Raw genomic sequence first — 20,468 nt, forward strand, 5'->3', positions numbered from 1 at the left:
GAGACCTGGGGACACTGGAAGGTATCAAATAGACTTCATTATAATTAGGCAGAGATTCAGAAACCAGGTGTTGGATTGCAAAACTTTCCCAGGAGCAGACGTGGACTCTGACCACAACTTGTTGGTCATGAAATTCCATCTGAAGCTGAAGAAATAGAAGAAAGGAAAGAATGCAAAAATATGGGATCTAGACAAGTTGAAAGAAAAGAGTGTGAGGGATTGTTTCAAGGAACATGTTGCAAAAGGACTAAACGAAAAGGCTGAAGGAAACACAATAGAGGAATAGTGGATAGTCATGAAAAATGAAGTCAGTAGGGCTGCAGAAAAATGTTTGGAAGGAAGAAAAGATCAACTAAGAATCAGTGGATAACTCAGGAAATACTAGACCTGATTGACGAACGACGAAAATACAAGAATGCTAGAAATGAAGAGGGCAGAAAAGAATACAGGCGATTAAAGAATGAAGTGGATAGAAAGTGCAAGGTAGCTAAGGAAGAATGGCTGAAGGAGAAGTGCAAGGATGTCGAAGGTTGTATGGTCCTAGGAAAGGGGGATGCTGCATACAGGAAAATCAAGGAAACCTTTGGACAAAGGAAATCTAGGTGTATGAATATTAAAAGCTCAGATGGAAAGCCACTTCTAGGGAAAGAAGACAAAGCAGAAAAATGGCAGGAGCATATCCAACAGTTGTATGAAGGTAAAGATGTAGATAATTTGGATCTGGAATAGGAAGAGGCTGTTAATGCTGATGAAATGGGAGACCCAATTTTGAGGTCAGAGTTTGACAGAGCTGTGAGCGATCTAAATAGGAAAAAGGCACCTGGAATTGATGACATTCCCTCTGAATTACTGACTGCCTTATGAGAAACCAGCATGGCAAGGTTATTCCATTTAGTGTGTAAGATGTATGAGACAGGAAAAGTATCGTCCGATTTTCGTCAGAATGTTGTTATACCTATTCCCAAGAAAGCAGGTGCTGACAGGTGTGAAAATTACCGCACCATTAGTTTAGTATCTCATGCCTGCAAAATTTTAACACGTATTATTTACAGAAGAACGGAAAAACAAGTTGAAGCTGAGTTGGGAGAAGATCAGTTTGGCTTCAGATGAAATGTAGGAACACGTGAAGCAATCCTGATTTTACGTCTGATCTTAGAGGATCGAATCAAGAAGGACAAGCCCACGTACATAGCATTCGTAGATCTAGAAAAAAGCATTCGGTAATGTTGATTATACCAAGCTATTTACGATTCTGTAGGTGATTCGGATCAGATACCGAGAACGAAGAATTATCTACAATCTGTATAAAAATCAGTCTGCTGTAATAAGAATCGAGGGCTTAGAAAAAGAAGCAGCAATCCGGAAAGGAGTGAGGCAAGGCTGCAGTTTGTCCCCCCTCCTTTTCAATGTTTACACAGAACAGGCAGTAAAGGAAATCAAAGAGTAATGTGGAAAGGGGATCACAATCCAAGGAGAGGGGACCAGCTACCGCTTAGTACACAAAAACAGAAAGCACAAAGTCATCGAACACAAAGAACTGGTAGCTTGCCATGGATATATTCTGAACTTCTCAGCCTTATTAAGCGACGTGACATTTTACATGCAAAACTTAAAAATCCCACCCTAAAGAATAACATCAATCTCAATCAGGAATATCGCAGGTGTAGAAACAATGTGACAAATCTGAAAAGTGGCTTAAAAACAAATATTACTCTGAAAAATTTAGAATTCATAACAAGAACCCAAAGGAAACGTGGAAAATAATCAATGAAATCATACATAACAGATAAACAACAAAAGGCGATAATTGTACATCTCTAGAAATAGATAAAAGATAATTACAGACAGTCAGGAAATATCATTAAATTTATATTTTACAAATATTGCTAAAACCCTGGCTTCAGCAATCCCTCCCCGGAGCACTGAAACACTTGCGGTTCCTAGTTACTTGAACTCATTTTACCTATATCCAACTGATGAAACAGAAGTAAGATCTATAATATAAAATCTAAAAAACAAGAGTAGCTGTGGGCAGGATGGTATAACTGCCAACTTTCTAAAGGAATTCCAGGATTCTTTAAGTGGGATGCTAACAGATATCATTAACGAATCCTTGGCATCTGGTACATTACCTAGTGAGCTAAAAATAGCTAAAGTAGTTCCTGTCTTCATGGGTGGGGACGGGAGGAATCCTAGTAACTATAGGCCTATCTGTATTCTTTCCATAATCTCCAAAATATTAGAAACTATTGTTAATAAGAGACTTCTCACTTTTTTAAACAAAAATAATTTCTTTTACAATGCACAATATGGCTTTCGTGAGAACACTGAAATAGCAACCGTAGATCTCATCAATCTGCTGCAAGAGTCAATAGATTTTAATATTTTTGCTGGTGGGTTGTTTATAGATCTAAAGAAGGCCTTTGATACAGTGGAGCATGTAAGACTGTTAGCTAAATTAGAGAGAGCAGGAGTTCGTGGTGTTGCATTGAAGTGGTTTGATAATTATCTGTCCGATAGAAAACAGTATGTAGTGCTGAATAACTGTAGGAGCTCAGCAATTAGGGTAACTCATGGCGTTCCACAGGGTTCTGTATTAGGGCCGATTCTCTTCCTAGTCTACATCAATGATATTGCAACTTGCCGCTTGAAAGGACGTATCACACTGTATGCCGACGACACAAACTTGTACTATACTGGTTGTAATATAGACTCCATTGCTAAGGATATGCAGGAAGACCTCAATACTCTGTGCTTTTGGTTTCAAGCAAATAAATTAACTATTAATGTGCAAAAGACTAATTATATGATAATGACAAAACAAGGTCAGAATGAAATCCCACCCAGTAAAATATATATGCAGAATACTGAAATAAAACTAGTTAGAACTGTCAAATATCTTGGGTTGGTGATTGATACGAACTTGAACTGGACAGACCATGTTGAATACATTACTAAAAAGATCACACCTGTTGCAGGAATTTTAAAGAAACTTAGTTATCTTATCCCACAACATCTTCTAAAAAAGATCTACTACTCTTTAATTCTTAGTTACCTACAATATTTGAATGTAATCTGGATGCGCTGTAAGAAGTCTGACTTGAATGAGCTAATGGTAGTACAAAATAGAGCTGTTAGAAATATACTTAATCTTCCCTACTTAACACCAATAAAATATCTATACCTAAGTGCTAAAATACCACCCCTAAGCATGAGTGCAGAATTCAATACAGCTGTACTCATGTATAAAATAAAACATAAATTTATACAATACAACACTACATATACTCTGAATTCTGACAACCATCCATATAGTACTAGGCATGCAAATGACTTTGCCTTATACAATGTTTGCTCTTATAAATATGGTATAAACAGCTTGAAGTTCTCTGCGATCCAGTTATTTAATAACATCCCTGTGGAGATCAAAACAGCACCAACTTTGGCAAAATTCAAACAAAGAGTCAAGCATTATTTTTGGAAAAGGTACAGTGCTGTTTAAATCAAAATATCAGTTGTCATTTAAGGCATTCTCCCAAACAATCTTGCAAACTGTCCGGAACTATTCTTGTACCTCTACAACTTTTATGTTATGTAAATGTAAATACTCTGTAATCTGTTCTTGTACCTCTGCAACTCTGTGTTATGTATAGATACTGTAAATACTCTGTAATCAATTCCTGTACGTCTGCAACTTTTAGGTTATGTAATTGTAAATAATCTGAAATCTATTCTTGTTCTTCAGCGACTCTTATGTTATGTAAATGAAAATACTCCATAATCCATTCTTGTACCTTTGAAACTTTCATGTTATGTAAATGTAAATACAGTCAGAAATAATTCTCTGTAATCCTCATATTGATGGTGTACATATTTTATATATTGTATGTGTTTATATGTTCAACCGTTTACTAATTATCTTATATACACAAACTATATTTTGATGTGTGAGTGCCCGCCAGTATGCAATGTCCTGTACAAGTCCTATGTATGAACCTGCAGGCTCGTTGGAATTAATTGAAATAATGAATGAATGAATCAGAACCTTGAGATTTGCCGTTGATATTGTTATTTTATCTGAGACTGCAGAAGATCTTGAGAAGCTGCTGAATGGTATGGACGAAATCTTGGGTAAGGAATACAAGATGAAAATAAATAAGTCCAAAACAAAAGTAATGGATTGCAGTCGAACAAAGGCAAGTGATGCAGGAAATATTAAATTAGGAAATGACGTCTTAAAGGAAGTAAATGAATATTGTTACTTGTGTAGTAAAATAACTAACGATGGCAGAAGTAAGGAGGACATAAAGTGCAGATTAGCACAAGCAAGGAAGAGCTTTCTTAAGAAAAGAAATTTGCTCACTTCAAACATTGATATAGGAATTAGAAAGATGTTTTTGAAGACTTTCGTGTGAACCGTGGCGTTGTATGGAAGTGAAACATGGACGATAACTAGCTCAGAAAGAAAGAGAATAGAAGCTTTTGAAATGTGGTGTTACAGAAGGATGCTGAAGGTGAGATGGATAGATCGGATCACGAATGAAGAGATATTGAATCGAATTGGCGAGAGGAAATCGATTTGGCTAAATTTGACGAGAAGAAGAGATAGAATGATAGGACATATCTTAAGACACCCAGGACTTGTTGAGTTGGTTTTTGAAGGATGTGTTGGTGGTATGAATGGTAGGGGTAGATCAAGGTATGGATATGACAAGCAGATTAGAGCAGATGTAGGATGCAATAGTTACGTAGAAATGAAAACTTTAGCACAGGATAGGGTGGCATGGAGAGCTGCATCAAAGCAGTCTATGGACTGATGACTCAAACAACAAACAACAACAAGATCCTGCCTACGAGTCGCATGCAACCACCTTTTACGGAAAGAATTCTGCTTAGAAAATTGGTGGTATAAATACGGTCGATCTTGATTTTGGGATATTGGGACACAGCAATAGTCAGTCATCACAATTTTCTTGTTTTCTTTGTTGTCCTAACGATATATTAAATCCTTTACTTCATCATTTAACTAGGTGACTTCCATTAAAAACACATACAAACAAATGATGGTCGACAAGCGCATACCGGGTACTACTCGTGAGACATCTATCGGTAGTGTTTCAGTACGTCCCTATTATATAATTCTGTCAATAAAATTAATTTTCTGTGGAATTTGTGTTTCTTTTTAAAACTGACCCATATATAGTATCTCTTTGTATTACCACAGAATACGGCTGAGTATTACGTAACACTGTAGCCTGTAAGCGCTTTGATAACCCCTCCACTCGACTCGAGTACGTTTCAAGGTCTTGTTAAAGTAGTTTTCCTCAAGTAAATTACTGAGGAAGGGTAGCGGTGATCAGTTCTTTTTGTCAGAGTTACGTGAGCGTCCTGCGTCGAAAGTTCGGTTTCTTACTTCCATAGTTCCATACTGCCATTTGTTATTCATCATGACTATTAAAGCTGTGTGTGTCCTCAACGGAGAATTAGTTAATGGAACTCTACACTTTGAACAAAATGTAAGTACGTTGTTACGAAAGTTATTGCTGTATTAAGATTAAATATCGATGGTGTTGAAATGAATCAATCAATAAGTGTTTCTGTTTGCGATTAAATGATTTCTCATTCTAGGGAGATGGTTCTCCAGTGAAGGTTACCGGCGAAGTTCATGGTCTGACCCAGGGTCTCCACGGCTTTCATGTTCACGAGTTCGGTGATAATACGAACGGTAAAATATAAGTCTTTATTTTGCTTTGAAAATAACTAAGTAAACCTATATGATTGGTGGGAATTTATTTAAATGTACCATGGGCGATGTCAGAATTTGTTCGAACTACGATATCGCGGTGTCAGGCGTGATCTCTTATCGATTTGTACTATTTCCCGGCTTTTTTTCCTCCGATATTTGCTTTCCCTAATTTTCATCTACGATATGAGCGACTACAATTGGTGGAAGGTGTATAGTTCAAATAAAACTATGGGTATTGCATTTTTTCTCTCAGATTAGTGTTAATAGAGGATGGTTGCGCAGTTGTACTTTCTCTTTAAATAATCACCACCACTATACCTTGCAAAAATGTTTGCATTTCGTAGACGCAGTTGTGTGTGTGTTGCGCGACGCTGTTATCTTCGTATCTAGAAAAAAAAATGCGCAAAGGTGCTTGGTCATCGCTCTCGAAAATGACCTTCGCTCTTCTGTCGGGGAAATTGATGTTGCGTAGGGTGAAAAATTGAATTCTGAGTAGTTAAAATAATGAAGGTACCGGTACTGATATTCAGAACGTCACGGGATCAGTGGAGAGATGGACATTTATGAAAGTATTTTGTTGACAGCATAGCCTATATAATTCCTAATGAACGTAAAGTATCATTGGAATTCATGGTCCGGGTCGATGACTAAATGGTTAGCATGCTGGCCTTTCGTCAAAGTGATCCCGGGTTCGATTCCTGGATGCGTGGGGGATTTTAATCCTCATTGGTTAATTCTTATTGTTCAGGGCCTGGGTGTGTGTGGAGTTCTACTGAAAACTGAAGTGTTTGTATGTTGAGAAATCAGTGTATTGTCACTGTCTCCTCCTTATATGCTGTAGCATAGACTGCTGTCAGGAGATTGTTGATGGTGGTGATTATTGTTTTAAGAGGAAGTGCAATTGGGTAACCATACTCTATTAACACTAATCAGAAATGAAAATTGGATGGTGTTATGCAATGATAGACCAAACAATAAAATTCATGTTTTGAGAGAACTGCATCGTTTCGAATGCTTAAAGAAAAACTATCTACCTCGTGCTTTTTTCTCTGAATCAAATCTTACTACATTCACGTAACACCATATTTTTTTCCAAAATAATATAAAAGAAAAAAACTTGAGTATTTTATTTTGATAAAAATGTGTGTCTAAAAGTGATATGAGAATTTCTATAATACAATCAGTCCAAGCGCCAGGTGGAGTTTAGTCTACAAATGTAAAACATTAATACGAAACTCGTGCAACATTTCTACAAGAAAGAACTATTGAGCACAATATCACAGTACAACATTGCTAATATTTTACATTCTATAGTTAATAACTTGTATTAACATGTTTTCCCATGTTCATAATAGTGTATGAACTTCACAACTGAATAATGGGAATTATAATAGTAAAATCAACATTTAAAATAAAGAGAGAGGTTCGCCTCCTCAAACGACTTTGAGTTATTTTGAAATCAGGCTTTCCTGAAAAACCTTAGATATTAGCTATGTTAGAAGAACTAACTTTTGATAAAACTCCAACCAGTCTTTAGGGATGGACTTCAGATCACATAATATTTCTGAGCTTTGGTTTTCCTTCCTCTAAATGACTTTCATGTTCTTATTTTGCTACTGAAGAATCCAATTCCGATGAATTCTCATGGTAAGAGCATCACATGTTTTGCATGTGTCTTTCTTTAAATTGAACTTGGTTAGAAATATTTCTTTATATAATGTTAAAGAAACCGAATTCTCATAGTTTTCACTGTAGAGACCGTACATCACATTGAGAGTAGTACCTGGACTTTAATATTCTGCCTTTGTGAACAACAATGTGATTTATAGTTTGGGAATTTTGAAATGTGTTCACACAGTTCATGGACTTTAGCTTGTGATAGTTTATTATGTCCTCCAGCACTGCGTCTCCCAACCACGATTTCACATCGCTTCATTTTTTTTTAAAGCTTTGTCTTTAACACAACTAGACACTTGTAATGTTTGTAAGAATAGTGCTTTACACACTTTCCTATTGCACAGAAAATTCTCTCTGGACACATTCTGCTTCTCAGATCCTACTGCTCTCTTCTGCTTAATACTGACCTCTTTAACCATTCATGCTATTCTATGGCATCTAGCTTCGTAAGAACCAGCTTCATGAAAATTCGTAAATATCGCTAGTCGCTCCTCTACTGTAACTAATTTGCGGCATTTGAGCCTGCAATTACATTCGTAATCCCGAAATTCTTTACCGAATGTGACTAACCCTCTAGCATGGATGTAGTCTGGATTGGAATTCACCTTCCTTTTTCTTAATTTGTCTCGTTTGATCTTCAAATTTTCGCTTTCTTCCTTTTCTTGGTCGGCCCCCTGAAATAGCACCGCTAGGATCCAATTCCATCCCCACTCTGATGTCCCAGTGTCTCCTTGTGGGGCGAAATTATTTCAGGTGCCGGTTTCCAGCATTTTGGCATGTTGACGGTATACTACTATGGTATATCGGAACGGTAGTGCTACAAGTGTGGAATATCATCAGTCTTTCTGAGGGTTTTCATTAAAAAACACTTCTTTTAAGACACGTACATCTTCGCCGGAGTGGCTTATTTCCTCAACATTCCCTAATTGTGTTTCTGTTAATCCACACAACTCAGGGTCGGACACTGCGATTTCAGTAGATTCCTGAGCTGTTCTTTCAGAACTATTACCGGCAGCATTAAATCAACAAATGTCACCATTACACATTGTTTTCCAACTGGAAGTGAAATAGGACAAGGCAGAAGGTCCTGGTTGACTGAAGGTGAAAATGTATTACTTTAACAGTGAATCATGTCCGTTTTAGGTCGATCAAATTGATCAGGTAAATCAGAAGTGCCTCCACCGCATTCAGTAGGTATAAGAAAATTGGTTTGAAAGTTTGGTGTGGGATTAGTTACTTCTTGAAAGCGGTGTTCAGGATGCTCTTTGTCAGAAGGCAGATATTTTAGAGATGCCTAAAAAAGATTATGAAAAACGTTAAATATCACATTATAAACCTTGCCACTTCATCTTGTTTTAATAGGGATATGAAAAAGGAAGGAAAATTTCTGGGTAAGAAGGGAAAAGCGAGGAAGAAATAGCTGGATTCCGTGATGGACAGGCTGAATTTGAAAATATGTTGACCTGAAATGCTCAGCAGAGGAGACACAAATGTGGTTGCAGCGACAAGGCCTTGCCTTTAGAACTTGAATGAATGAAAAATCTATCTTTAGTTTTTATAACGGTTATTCCTAAAGCTTCTAACATCTTTCTTCATGGAAGGATGCATGTTTGTAGCTTACTAGGAGATCTGTAAATACTGCAGCAGTTGCTAAACAATAGAGATGCTGAATACCATATTAAGTAAAAGAACCTTCATTCTTAAACCAAAAGCCTGTCACAACATTAAGAACCAAAGTATTTATAGAACAAGTGACAGTCGTTTGGTCTACTATAGCCCTTTAAGATGATACATGGTCTTCAAATGCAAAACACTTAAATCATGTGGCACTTAGGTTTTTCGATTTACAGGAAATTTTACTGAAGAAAGTTGGCATTTCTTATTGTTATATTGAAGTTTGAAGTCTTGGCCACCAGAATTCAGGAAAAGCCCGAAATGAGCAAATTGTTGCTTGTCTACAAAACATAGCTACTCCAATTGAAAGAGATGCTTTCAACACTTTAAAAATGACGGTATCTGCAAAAGAAAGCGAAGGGCCACAAAGGGCGTGAAAATGCAAGACTCCCTAATCCTCGCAATGCTAATGCCATTCCGATCAAAAAAGCGCAAGAGTTGACCAAGTTGAGGAAGTGGAAACAATGCCAGAATCAGCTAGGGGAACTGTGGTCGCCAACCCATGCTCCCAAGTTGGCAGTCCGTGGTCCCCCTTTTAGTTGCCTCTACGACAGACAGGGGATACTGTGGATTGTATTCAACTGCCCCCACCGACAAAGGGATGCAGTCACAAGAACCATGTTCTTACAGTATATTTTGCATTAGCAACGGGTTGTCCAGAAAGGATCAATAAGTCTCAGCAGCTTCAACAGGCTGCATTGTGTAGGTGCATGCCAGTGGTGTGGCGGTAGCTTATGCAACAGTTGTGCCCTGTTATGCATCATGACACTCGCAGTATTGGATTACTAACCTCTTTTGTTTCACCGCCATTAGTTAAGTTTTCCCCGCCTCAGTCTAGTGGTGTGATGGTGTGTTATCTTGTGTGATAATGAGAAATGATCCTGAATTAGAGTAATGCAGTTAATGGTAGAACAAACGACCTAGTTTATACTGCATAGACTGGCGGATGACCTACCATCTTTGAAGAAACATTTTTTCTGCTGAATGGGGCAGGGCATGTAATGTGGGTAGCTGAAGCATGTCAAGTCATTGCCTGCATCCTGTATACCTGCCAACCCTTCTGATTTACCCGGAAACTTTCCGATTTTTAACTCGTCTTCCGGTTTTCCGATTTATTTTTATTTCTTCCTATTTTTTACTAATATAACCTCCAGTATGGTCAGTACTCTTTCCCTAGGACGAATTCTTATGTGCTTTTGTAATTTACGCAACCTCATTTTTAAGCATATTTACCGGTATTTGATGCTTTATTTGGCGGGCGGATCATCCGTCGCCTTCGTATATTGTATTTCCCGCTCACTACAGCAACGTGTGTGCTGTTCAGGTGGGGATTCAGGATGGAAATCGTCCTAAGAGTCAGATAAGGTCATGCGCACTAGCAACCGCTAGGGACTCCGTTGATCGGGACGAAAGAGAGAGTTTGTTATTGTGTGGTTCGCGCGCTCGTTTCTGTGCGTAGTTTCGTTGAAGTTTTAGATCACGTGTTTCTTCTTGCGGTTCTGTGCTTTTCCTCCTGTCAAAGTAATATGTTAATAATGTACGAGACATATTGATCTGTTTTGTATGTGGTAGTTTTGCGTATTTCACTGCCTTTGTGTTAATCAGAGTTCATAATTTTAATGACTTCAATGTATTTCAGAGAGTTGTGTCGGTGACAGTTTGTGGTATTTTCTCTTCACATGATGACTACAAAACATAACAAACGTTATCTCCCAGTGTTCAAGGATACCTATAAAACTGAATTTCCGTTCATTTTACAGTCTGTTCCGTGTGTGGGTGTGATATATCTTGCATGGAGGGAAAACGGATATTGTAGCTCACAGTGTCACACAGAAACAACAAATTAAGTAATTTTTTTGTAGGTGGGAGCAGAATGTTTGCTCGCGGCGTTCATTATCGAACATAACCTTGCATTGTCTTGTTCTGATCATGCAGGGCCATTGTTCAGAAAGATGTTCCCAGATTGACATTGCAAAGAAATATGCGTGTGCTAAAACAAAAACATCTGCCATAATTAATGAAATGGACAGTGATGCAGATAGTAAGATGATTCAAACTTTAAAGACTGAACCTTTTGCGATTTCAACTGATGGTAGCAATGATAAAGATAGTAAGCTCTATCCTATCGTCTCGTTTTTCAACAAAGAATTGAAGATTGAAAATCGTTCGCTATCCATGGAAAATTTGGAAGGCAATTGTACTGGTATTAATATTGCTAATTTGCTCCTGGATGTTCCGAAAAGATATGACATTCCGATGGCAAACTGTATAGGTTTTAGCGCAGATAATGCTCCTGTTATGATGGGAAGAAAAACGGTGTTGCTGCTAAACTAAGCAGTGCGGAAACATTATTATTATTATTATTATTATTATTATTATTATGGGATGCCCATGTCATTTGATTAATTTGGCTGCCATGAAGGGTGCAGACTCCCTTCCTGTCAAAATTGATGAGATGCTAATTGATATTTATTATTATTTAAACAAAAGGTCATCTCAAAATGTATTAAGCTTTGTGCCAAACTGATGTTAGAAAAATATTAAAGCATGTGTGTACACGCTGGTTATCCTTGGGGAAATGTTTGGAAAGATTGATTTCAGAGTGGGAGCCACTTCAGAGTTTTTTTTAGGATGAGGTAAAGCGGGCCAATGGCACAGACACATCTCTGAAGTATTTCCAAATTCCCAAGCTAAAGGCACATGAAGGTACAGAAATGGAACGTGGCCCTTGTGTCAGTAGAGTAAAAGACCAAGCTTCTGTTATTTCTGGAAAAAGGAAGGCGGAGAGTAGTTCATCTCCATCTGTGAAGAAAATAAGGAGTCTGGTTGCACTGCCAGTATTTCACGAGAGGAGAGACTATTTCTTTTTTCTGTCTTCAAACTTTAATAAAGCATTTTGCTCATTTCTGTCATTTATCATCCCTATATTTGAGAAAACTAATAAAGTTCTTCAGTCGCAAGCACCTCACATTCATGTCATAAGATCAATGCTGACGGATATGTTGAAGGATATTCTGTGTAGGTTTAAGCCAGTGGTTATAAAAAAAAAATCCTACAGTTTTAGAAGTGGTCTATCACATGAGAGAATCAAAGCTGATGATTTAGTAATTGGCTGTTCAACATCTCGTCTTGTAGAAAATCTGGCACCTGAGGAGAAGAAAAACTTTTATTTGCACGCCAGGAACTATTTTATTTCAGTTTGTGATTATATTATTCATAAATTTAATTTGAATAGTGATGGTTTTTGTTAATTCTCAAGTAGCTTAGATAAATTCTTTGCAGACTTATTCCTTCAATGCCATAAAGTATTTTGTTTCAAAGTTTCCTGTTATATTGCCAGTGAAAGATGGTAAAGATGACCAAGAAGCAATGGATGTATTACAGTACCAGTTTTGTGCTCTCCAAGTGGAGGATTTACCATTGTCTGTGGTGCAGGAAGAAAGAGTAGATTGTTCTTGGTCTCCTATAGGGGATATACGAGGTGTTTCAAATATGATAGAATCGCAAAAGTAATGCTCTCAATATTAATTCCACACAGCAATGCCAAGTGTGAAAGATTGTTCAGCCAGGTAAAAAAGACGAGGACACAATTCCGATCATCTCTGAATGATGAAAATCTTGGTAAACTATTGGTGGTCAAATCAAGTCTAAGTGGAAAGTGTTATGAGCAGCAGTATGACAGTGCATTGTTGAAGAGGGCGAAGCTAGCTGCCAGTTCAATGCTAAACAAGTCAACACAAACTGGGACAGGACAAACTGGGGCAAATATTCATTTATAGGAAGGGGAGTTAGGGATTGGAATAACTTACCAAGGGAGATGTTCAATAAATTTCCAATTTCTTTGAAATCATTTCGAAAAAGGCTAGGAAAGCAACAGATAGGGAATCTGCCACCTGGGCGACTGCCGTAAATGCAGATCAGTATTTATTGATGATTGATTGAACACAGCAGTCGCTATCACCTACATGTGTATATTCTTCACCATTTGATAAGTTGTAGTCTGTTCTTGAGTTATCTGTCTAAATGTTACTATTCGTATGTATGCGTCATAAATGAGAAAGATTATTAGGTATGTTTTCTTGCAATCGTTTGTTTTCTTAGTTTAAGATTTTAAATGTAATGGTTAATTCGCATTGTAACTGTAGATGTGTATGCCTTTTATCTTGTCCTCTTACCACCGAGACCGTGGCGCAATACACTTGATGAAATCCAAGAATTAAAAAATCTTCCTATTTTTGATTTCTAAAAGTTGGCAGGTATGATCCTGTTAATCTAATTGTATTATAAATATGGATAGGAAATAATAAAGAAACCACGTTTTCAGATGTTGATTATTATTTTAAACTGTTAATTTTGGTTTGACACGTTTACAATATTCGTAATAGCCTAGGCTGTTTTCACTGTCGTATACTATAGTATTACTGTATGACGATTAATATCAAGGCATATGCAGATTACAAATATAGAGTAGAGTAGTGGTTTATTGTCACAATAAATGTGTGGCTCAATGGACTTGTCAAAACTATGTAATACAGTAATTATCAATGACAACAAAACACAGTAATGTACATCTACCATACTGTATTCATGTTCAGAAGACTGCTTTCTAGACAAAGTTTATTCTTAAATAACTACTGCTTGTTAATACCGAGGGAGTGGAGACAATGGTTCGAGCCCCACCGTCGGCTGTCCTGAAAATGGGTTGCTGTGGTTTCCCCACTTGCAGGCAAATACCAAGACAGTCAATATCCGATAGATTCCTTCCACCTCATTACTCAATTTCATTAATCATTCATTTCATACTTGTTAGCTCTTCAATTGAGGTTGGTGTCGGGAACAGCATTTGACCATAAGAACATGCCATATAAATGCATCTCACGTTATCCTTTACCCCATATCAGGAAAACTGCTGGTTGTTATATTGCATCGAGAATCCAGATCTATCTCCGGTGAGCAGTGCCCTCGTATCGGCTAAATCCTGTTACGTTCATTCTTCTGACATGGTCTCATCCTCAACTGTGAAGATATGAAAGTGACTGAGGTATGAGCGATGCTAGTAATGCCATTCTTCATGCAGCCAGCTCCTCTTATGAATGGTGTGTGTGTTGGTGTATGCAGTTCAGTGGGCTTAACAGACAGCAACTTCTGGCCTTGTGAGGAAAGTAACAGGAAACTACCTCACTCCTAATTTCCCTGTAACACCCCTCCAGTGACACATAGACTATTTATGACAGCTGATGGTGGATCTGTTGAGGTACCAACCAGTTTTGGCCTGAGGACATAATGGACACTTTTCCTACAGAGAGTCTGTACACATTATATTTCTATTTTAAAAAATTGAATTTGTTAGAGCTGTGATTGGTCCGGTTGCTGGCACATTGCCATAGACATCTGCCTACGTATGGCATACAGATGCTGCGAAAGAAAAGTTAATATTTTGAGATTCTTACATAGTTGTCTGCATGATGCACTTTAATGTGTGTCATTATGTTGTTATCAGTACATAGACTGGTTTTATGCAGCTTTCCATGCCACCCTATCCTCTGCTAACCTTTTAGTTTCTACATAACTGCATCCTACACCTATCCTAATCTGCTTGTCATATTCATACCTTGGTCTACCCCTACCATTCTTATCGCATACACTTCCCTCAAAAACCAACTTCACAAGTCTTGGGTGTCTTAAGATGTGTCCTAACATTCTTTCTTCTTCTGGTCAAATTTAGCCACATCCATCTAGTCTTCCAGTATTCTTCTGTAACACCACATTTCAAAAGCTTCTATCCTCTTTCTTTCTGAGCTAGTTATCGTCCATGTTTCACTTCCATACAATACCACTCTCCAGATGAGTCTTCAAAAACATCTTTCTAATTCCTATATCAATATTCGAAGTGAGCAACTTTCTTTTCTTAAGAAAGGCCTTCTTTGCTTGTGCTAGTCAGCATTTTATGTCCTCTTGACTTCTGCCATTATTAGTTATTTTACTACCCAAGTAACAATATTCATCTACTTCCTTTAAGACTTAATTTCCTAATCTAATATTTCCTGCATCACCTGACTTCGTTTGACTGCACTCAGTTATTTTTGTTTTGGATTTATTAATTTATTCATCTTGTACTCCTTACCCAAAACTCTGTCCATACCATTCAGCAATTTCTCCAGACCTTCTGTAGTCTCAGATAAAATAACATCAGCAAATCTCAGAGTTTTGATTTCCTCTCCTTGGATTGTGATTCCCTTCCCAAATTCCTCTTAGATTTCCTTTAACCAAGCTCGATAGCTGCAGTCGCTTAAGTGTGGCCAGTATCCAGTATTCGGGAGATAGTGGGTTCGAACCCCACCGTCGACAGCCCTGAAGATGGTTTTCCGTGGTTTACCATTTTCACACCTGGCAAATGCTGGGCCTGCACATTAAGGCCACGGCCGCTTCCTTCACACTCCTAAGCCTTTCCTGTCCCATCATCACCATAAGATCTGTGTTGGTGCGACGTAAAGTCAATAGCAAAAAAAAAAAAAAAACCTTCTATATAAACACTGAAAGAAGGGGGGGACAAACTGCAACCTTGCCTCACTCCTTTCTGGATTGCTGCTGCTTTTTCAAAGCCCTCGATTCTTATCACTGCAAACTGATTTTTATACAGATTGTAGATAATTCTTCGTTCTCGGTACCTGTCCCGATCACCCTCAGAATCTCAAATAGCTTGGTCCAATCATCGTTATCGAATGCCTTTTCTAGGTCTGTCATATGTAAAATATTCCTCTGAATTTTGAAAGCAGATTCTTATCCTGCAGTATCATCCCAGATAGCTATGCCACATGCAATGATTAAATGGAGCTGTGATATAGGTACTATTTTGGTTTCCATGCTTGTTAGGCATAGATATCAAGGATAATTTAATAAAAAAACACCTATTCAATACTTTCCACGTTTAATGTGGTTATTATCTACATGATTTTATGTAGACTTATTTAGGTCAGGTACATGTTTCACCCATTATTTTGGGCATCTTCAGCCTGTATACAACCTTTAGGTCAAGGTTTGGGGCCTTTTTAACCAATATAAACATACCAATATATACAATATATACAAACATTGATGAACTCTTAAGACGGGTAACGTAAGTTAATACAGTTAAGTTTTTTGGTCCTAATCTAATTTGAAAAAAGTCCAAAACTAAAATGGATCTTCTTTTTGGTAAAGAGGATTACATACTGGGGTTTATGTGACCCCTATATCATATGTTCTTGACGTACTGTGTCTGTTGACAGGATGTGTCGTCAACAATAAGTGGAGATTTGAACTGATTGTAGGTTGGTCAAGATTGAAAATATAAATTTAAATTAAATGTGTTTTAACTTGGCAGTTCTATTCTGGTTAACTTAAAATGTTCAAAAATAAAATGAATGGATCTTCTTTTTTATCATAAGTCTTGAGAAAGGATGATATTAAAACTGGGGCTTATTTGACCCATGACTTTTCATCTTCACGTTCTTGACATAACTAATATTTAAATGTGTTGTCATGCACAAGTGGAGATTTTAAAAAAACGATTGTTATAGGTAGACTGGTCAACAACGTTGTTGTGAATGAAACTTAGCGTCTTGACTTTGGGTCTCATGTAACGTCAAGGAATTGACAAGAGTACAATATTAAGTTGTTTCTTAGTTTTAGGCTGCTGCTTAATTGAGAAGGAACATCCTAGACACTTGATACAGTCTTGTATGAAAATTGTTCCCGTTGATGTGTTGCTTGGTCTTTGGGAGGGATCTTAAGAATATCTCTAATGAAGTAGAAAAGTAATATTGAATTAAAAATTTAGAGCACGCGTTGTGATAAAATGTATTAAACTAACACCTCTTAACTGTAAAATGACTTACTTGTTTAATTCATACTAGATGGACCTGTCTGTTCCGGCAGCGCATGTCTTATCAACATTTCTACTCCTGGTGTTGTACTGGTGCGGTAATGGAGGGGCGGGGCATGGAGGGAGAGTGGGGGTAGGCTGGTCTATGGGCATATGTGCTATTGCTGGAGGGGAGTTTCTAGAAGCGATATGGGCGAGTTTAACTTTTGGCATGGTGGATGAAGCATTTGAGTGTGGAGATTTAAAAAATTGAGGGATTTTGTTTTGATTTGAATTCACAATATTAATTAATCTAGGTGTTAATTCGTACAAAGGATTTTTAATTTCATTGACATCGTTGAGATTTTTATTTTTATTGTAGGTTTGGTCTAAAAAGATGTGTAGATTTTCCAGTTCATTCATTAATTTCCCTTTACCTATGCTTCTAATGATGGTAAGATCTTTCTCTATGGATGTAAAGTGATGGCCCGTTTCTCTCATATGTTGGCTCATCGCTGAGTACTTGTGTTTTTGAGCGTTATAATGTTCCAGATATCTCATGTTAAAGCTCCGGCCACTTTGTCCGATATAAGAAAAATCACATTGTGTACATGTTTATATATGCCGGACCTTGAATAATAGTTGCTATTGTGATTGACCTTGTTGTGGTTAAAAAATATGTTTTGATTGGTGTTAACTGTCCTGAAGGCTATATTAATATTGTGCTTCTTTAAAGTATTTGCGATCTGATGGACGGCTGGGTTGTTATATGTAAATGTGGCGAAAATAGTTTTTTTTAGGTTTTTCTGGGACGAGATTAGTGGACAATTTAATTTTGATTTTATTAATCAAACGGTTGACCATATCTATTTTAAACCCGTTGAGTTGAGCAAGATTCCTTATGTACTTCAGTTCAATTTTTAAATTGTTGGGAGAAAGAGGAATTTTAAAAGCTCTATAAATTAAATTATAGAAAGAGGCTTGTTTTTGGGGCTGGAGGAGACACGCGCAAGCTTAGTGCTGCTGCAGTTTGTGTTGTTTGTGTGGTAATAATCAGAGTTGTTGCGCTTTACGGTTCTCTGCACAGGTCTATTCGAGTTATGGAATCGTTGTGTGCAAGTGAAAAAGTGAGTTCTCCTTTTGCATGGCTACTAGCAGAGAGAAACTACTACATTCCGGCATTCTCTCTGACTGGATGCGCCATTTTCCAGACTTATAGGCGCCTCCCTACTAGCTCAGAGCCGGACAAGCCTAGGCCTGGTCGCTCAGCGATTAGGGGCTTGCTTTGCCTCCTACTACTGGCTGGAGATGTCCACTTAAACCCCGGTCCCACCACTTGTGAAATGAAAAGACATAAACATCTATTGTCAGAATGTGCAAAGCCTAAACAATAAGTTGTCTGATTGTGAACTATCCCTGCCAGACTTAAGAGAACTTGACGTGATTGGACTTGCTGAAACATGGCTCTCTTGGGCTAGTGACAGTGAACTACCACTCAGTGCTAATTACAGCATATTCCGTCGTGATCGCGCTACTCTAGGTGCTGGAGTGTTGCTAGCAGTGAACAGTGCTTTACCGTGTAAACGAAGGACAGATCTCGAACGGGACTGGGAGTTAGTGTGGGTGCAGCTACTCTTTCCTCGACGCCCAGTACTTGTGGGATGTTACTACAGACCACCAAACAGCCCATTCAGTGACCTTGAACAGTGCCTGGACTCAGTCATTGCAGCTCTCCCTCATGGTGAAGTAATTTTAATGGGCGACTTTAACTTGTCTATAAAGTGGTCTTCTCCAACTACCGGACTGTCAGCTAACAACTGTGACACATACTTTATAGACAGTTTTATTAATGGCCTCGGACTGAAACAATTTAATATGTACCCATCCCGTGGACCCAACACCCTGGACTTCATACTCTCCTCATTAGAACTTAAAACAATAACCCCAGGCAGAAACCTTTTCCTGTGCGACCACCAGTCCCTCGATGCTACATTCCTCCTTCTCCACCCCTCCTCAAAGCCTCACAGCAGGACATCCTACCGCCCTACCTACATCTGGCGCCGTGCCGACTGGCCTGCAATGTGTCGTGCCCTGGAATGCCTTCCCTGGAGTCTGCTCGAAATAGCTGATATCGAATCGGCTCTTGACCTGCTGTACGACTGGCTGCAAGCTGCAATTAAAGACTTCGTACCTGCACAACGGGACTAGCAAACATCAACACTGGATATCACAAGAGACCAGACTGATACTTTTTAATAAGAAGAGAGCTTGGCGCCTGTGGAAAGACTTCCCTAACCCCCACACTCACAATACCTTCGTTAAAATCCGCCGCCACGCGAGGTTTATGGTCAGAAGAGACTACAAAACACACGTAGACACTGTCACTGAAAACGTCCGCAGCAATCCCAAGCGCTACTGGAGTCTCAACACACGGAGAAGGACGGACCGGATTCCTGTCAGCGTAAACCACAACAATGTAACAGCAGATGGCGCCGATCGCAGTGAACTGTTCAACAGGTATTTCTTCTCCAACTTCTCCCCTCCCTTATAAAACCAACCGCTCCCCCCCGTTGGTACAGCTTCAAACAGAACCCTATCAAGCATAACTACCACACCAAGTGAAGTTCATAACCTTCTTCAAACTCTTCGTACCAACAAAGCTACCGGTGCCGACACTATAGGTCCTCTTTTCCTAAAAAATACTGCCAGCACTCTTTGCGTCCCTCTCTCTAAATTATTTAACAGATGTTTTGCCACGGGCTATTTTCCTATTACCTGGAAACAGGCAAATATTGTTCCACTTCTCAAATCAGGCAACAAATTTAATGTTTCATCTTACCGACCAATCTATTCTCCCCACACTATCCTTTATCTTTGAAAAAATTATACACCAGCGTCTCCTCGCATTCACTTTGCCGTATATCTCAACCAAGCAGCATGGTTTTCTACCAGGTGGCTCTTATCTAACAAACCTGGCCACTCTGCATAGCTTTGCATCACACGCCGTTGCAGCTAAATCACAGCTGGATATCTGCTACGTAGACATTTTGAAAGCTTTCGATTCTGTTGACCATACTCTGTTGCTCCATAAACTCTCCGAACGATTTAATATACATGGCAGTCTTCTGACCCTTCTTGTTGGCTTCCTACATAACCGTTGGCAGAAAGTGGTAATATCAGGCACTTCATCCTCATGGTTACCAGTCACCTCCGGTGTCCCACAAGGCAGTACTCTTGGCCCCTTGCTGTTTTCTTTGTTTATGGACGATCTGCCGTCCGAACTCAACGAAACAGCGAATACCCTACTCTTTGCTGACGACTGCAAGATATTTAGGGAGATCAGGAATCCAGCAGATGCAGCTCTGCTACAGTCCTCACTTAATGCCCTCTCGAACTGGTGCCGTATTTGGAAACTTATCCCCAATCCACAAAAATGCAGCCACATGACCATAACACTGCGTAAATCTTCTCTACCGACATCATATTACCTACTCGACAAGCCCATCACCGTGGTTACGCAACAGCGTG

General features: G+C 38.6%; 1 protein-coding gene across 1 annotated transcript in view; it reads left to right on the forward strand.

Moving 5' to 3' along the window:
• Positions 1-5,292: 5,292 nt before the first annotated feature.
• The window catches only part of Sod1 (Superoxide dismutase 1), a 49,460-nt gene continuing 34,284 nt past the window's right edge, over positions 5,293-20,468 (forward strand). Inside the window, exons 1-2 of the mRNA XM_067157367.2 lie at positions 5,293-5,516; positions 5,629-5,725. Coding sequence (XP_067013468.1) covers positions 5,448-5,516; positions 5,629-5,725 — 166 coding nt within the window. The 5' untranslated portion in view covers positions 5,293-5,447. The remainder of the gene's footprint in view (positions 5,517-5,628; positions 5,726-20,468) is intronic.

This window comes from Anabrus simplex, chromosome 13 (genome assembly GCF_040414725.1).
Source record: "Anabrus simplex isolate iqAnaSimp1 chromosome 13, ASM4041472v1, whole genome shotgun sequence".
NCBI lineage: Eukaryota > Metazoa > Arthropoda > Insecta > Orthoptera > Tettigoniidae > Anabrus > Anabrus simplex.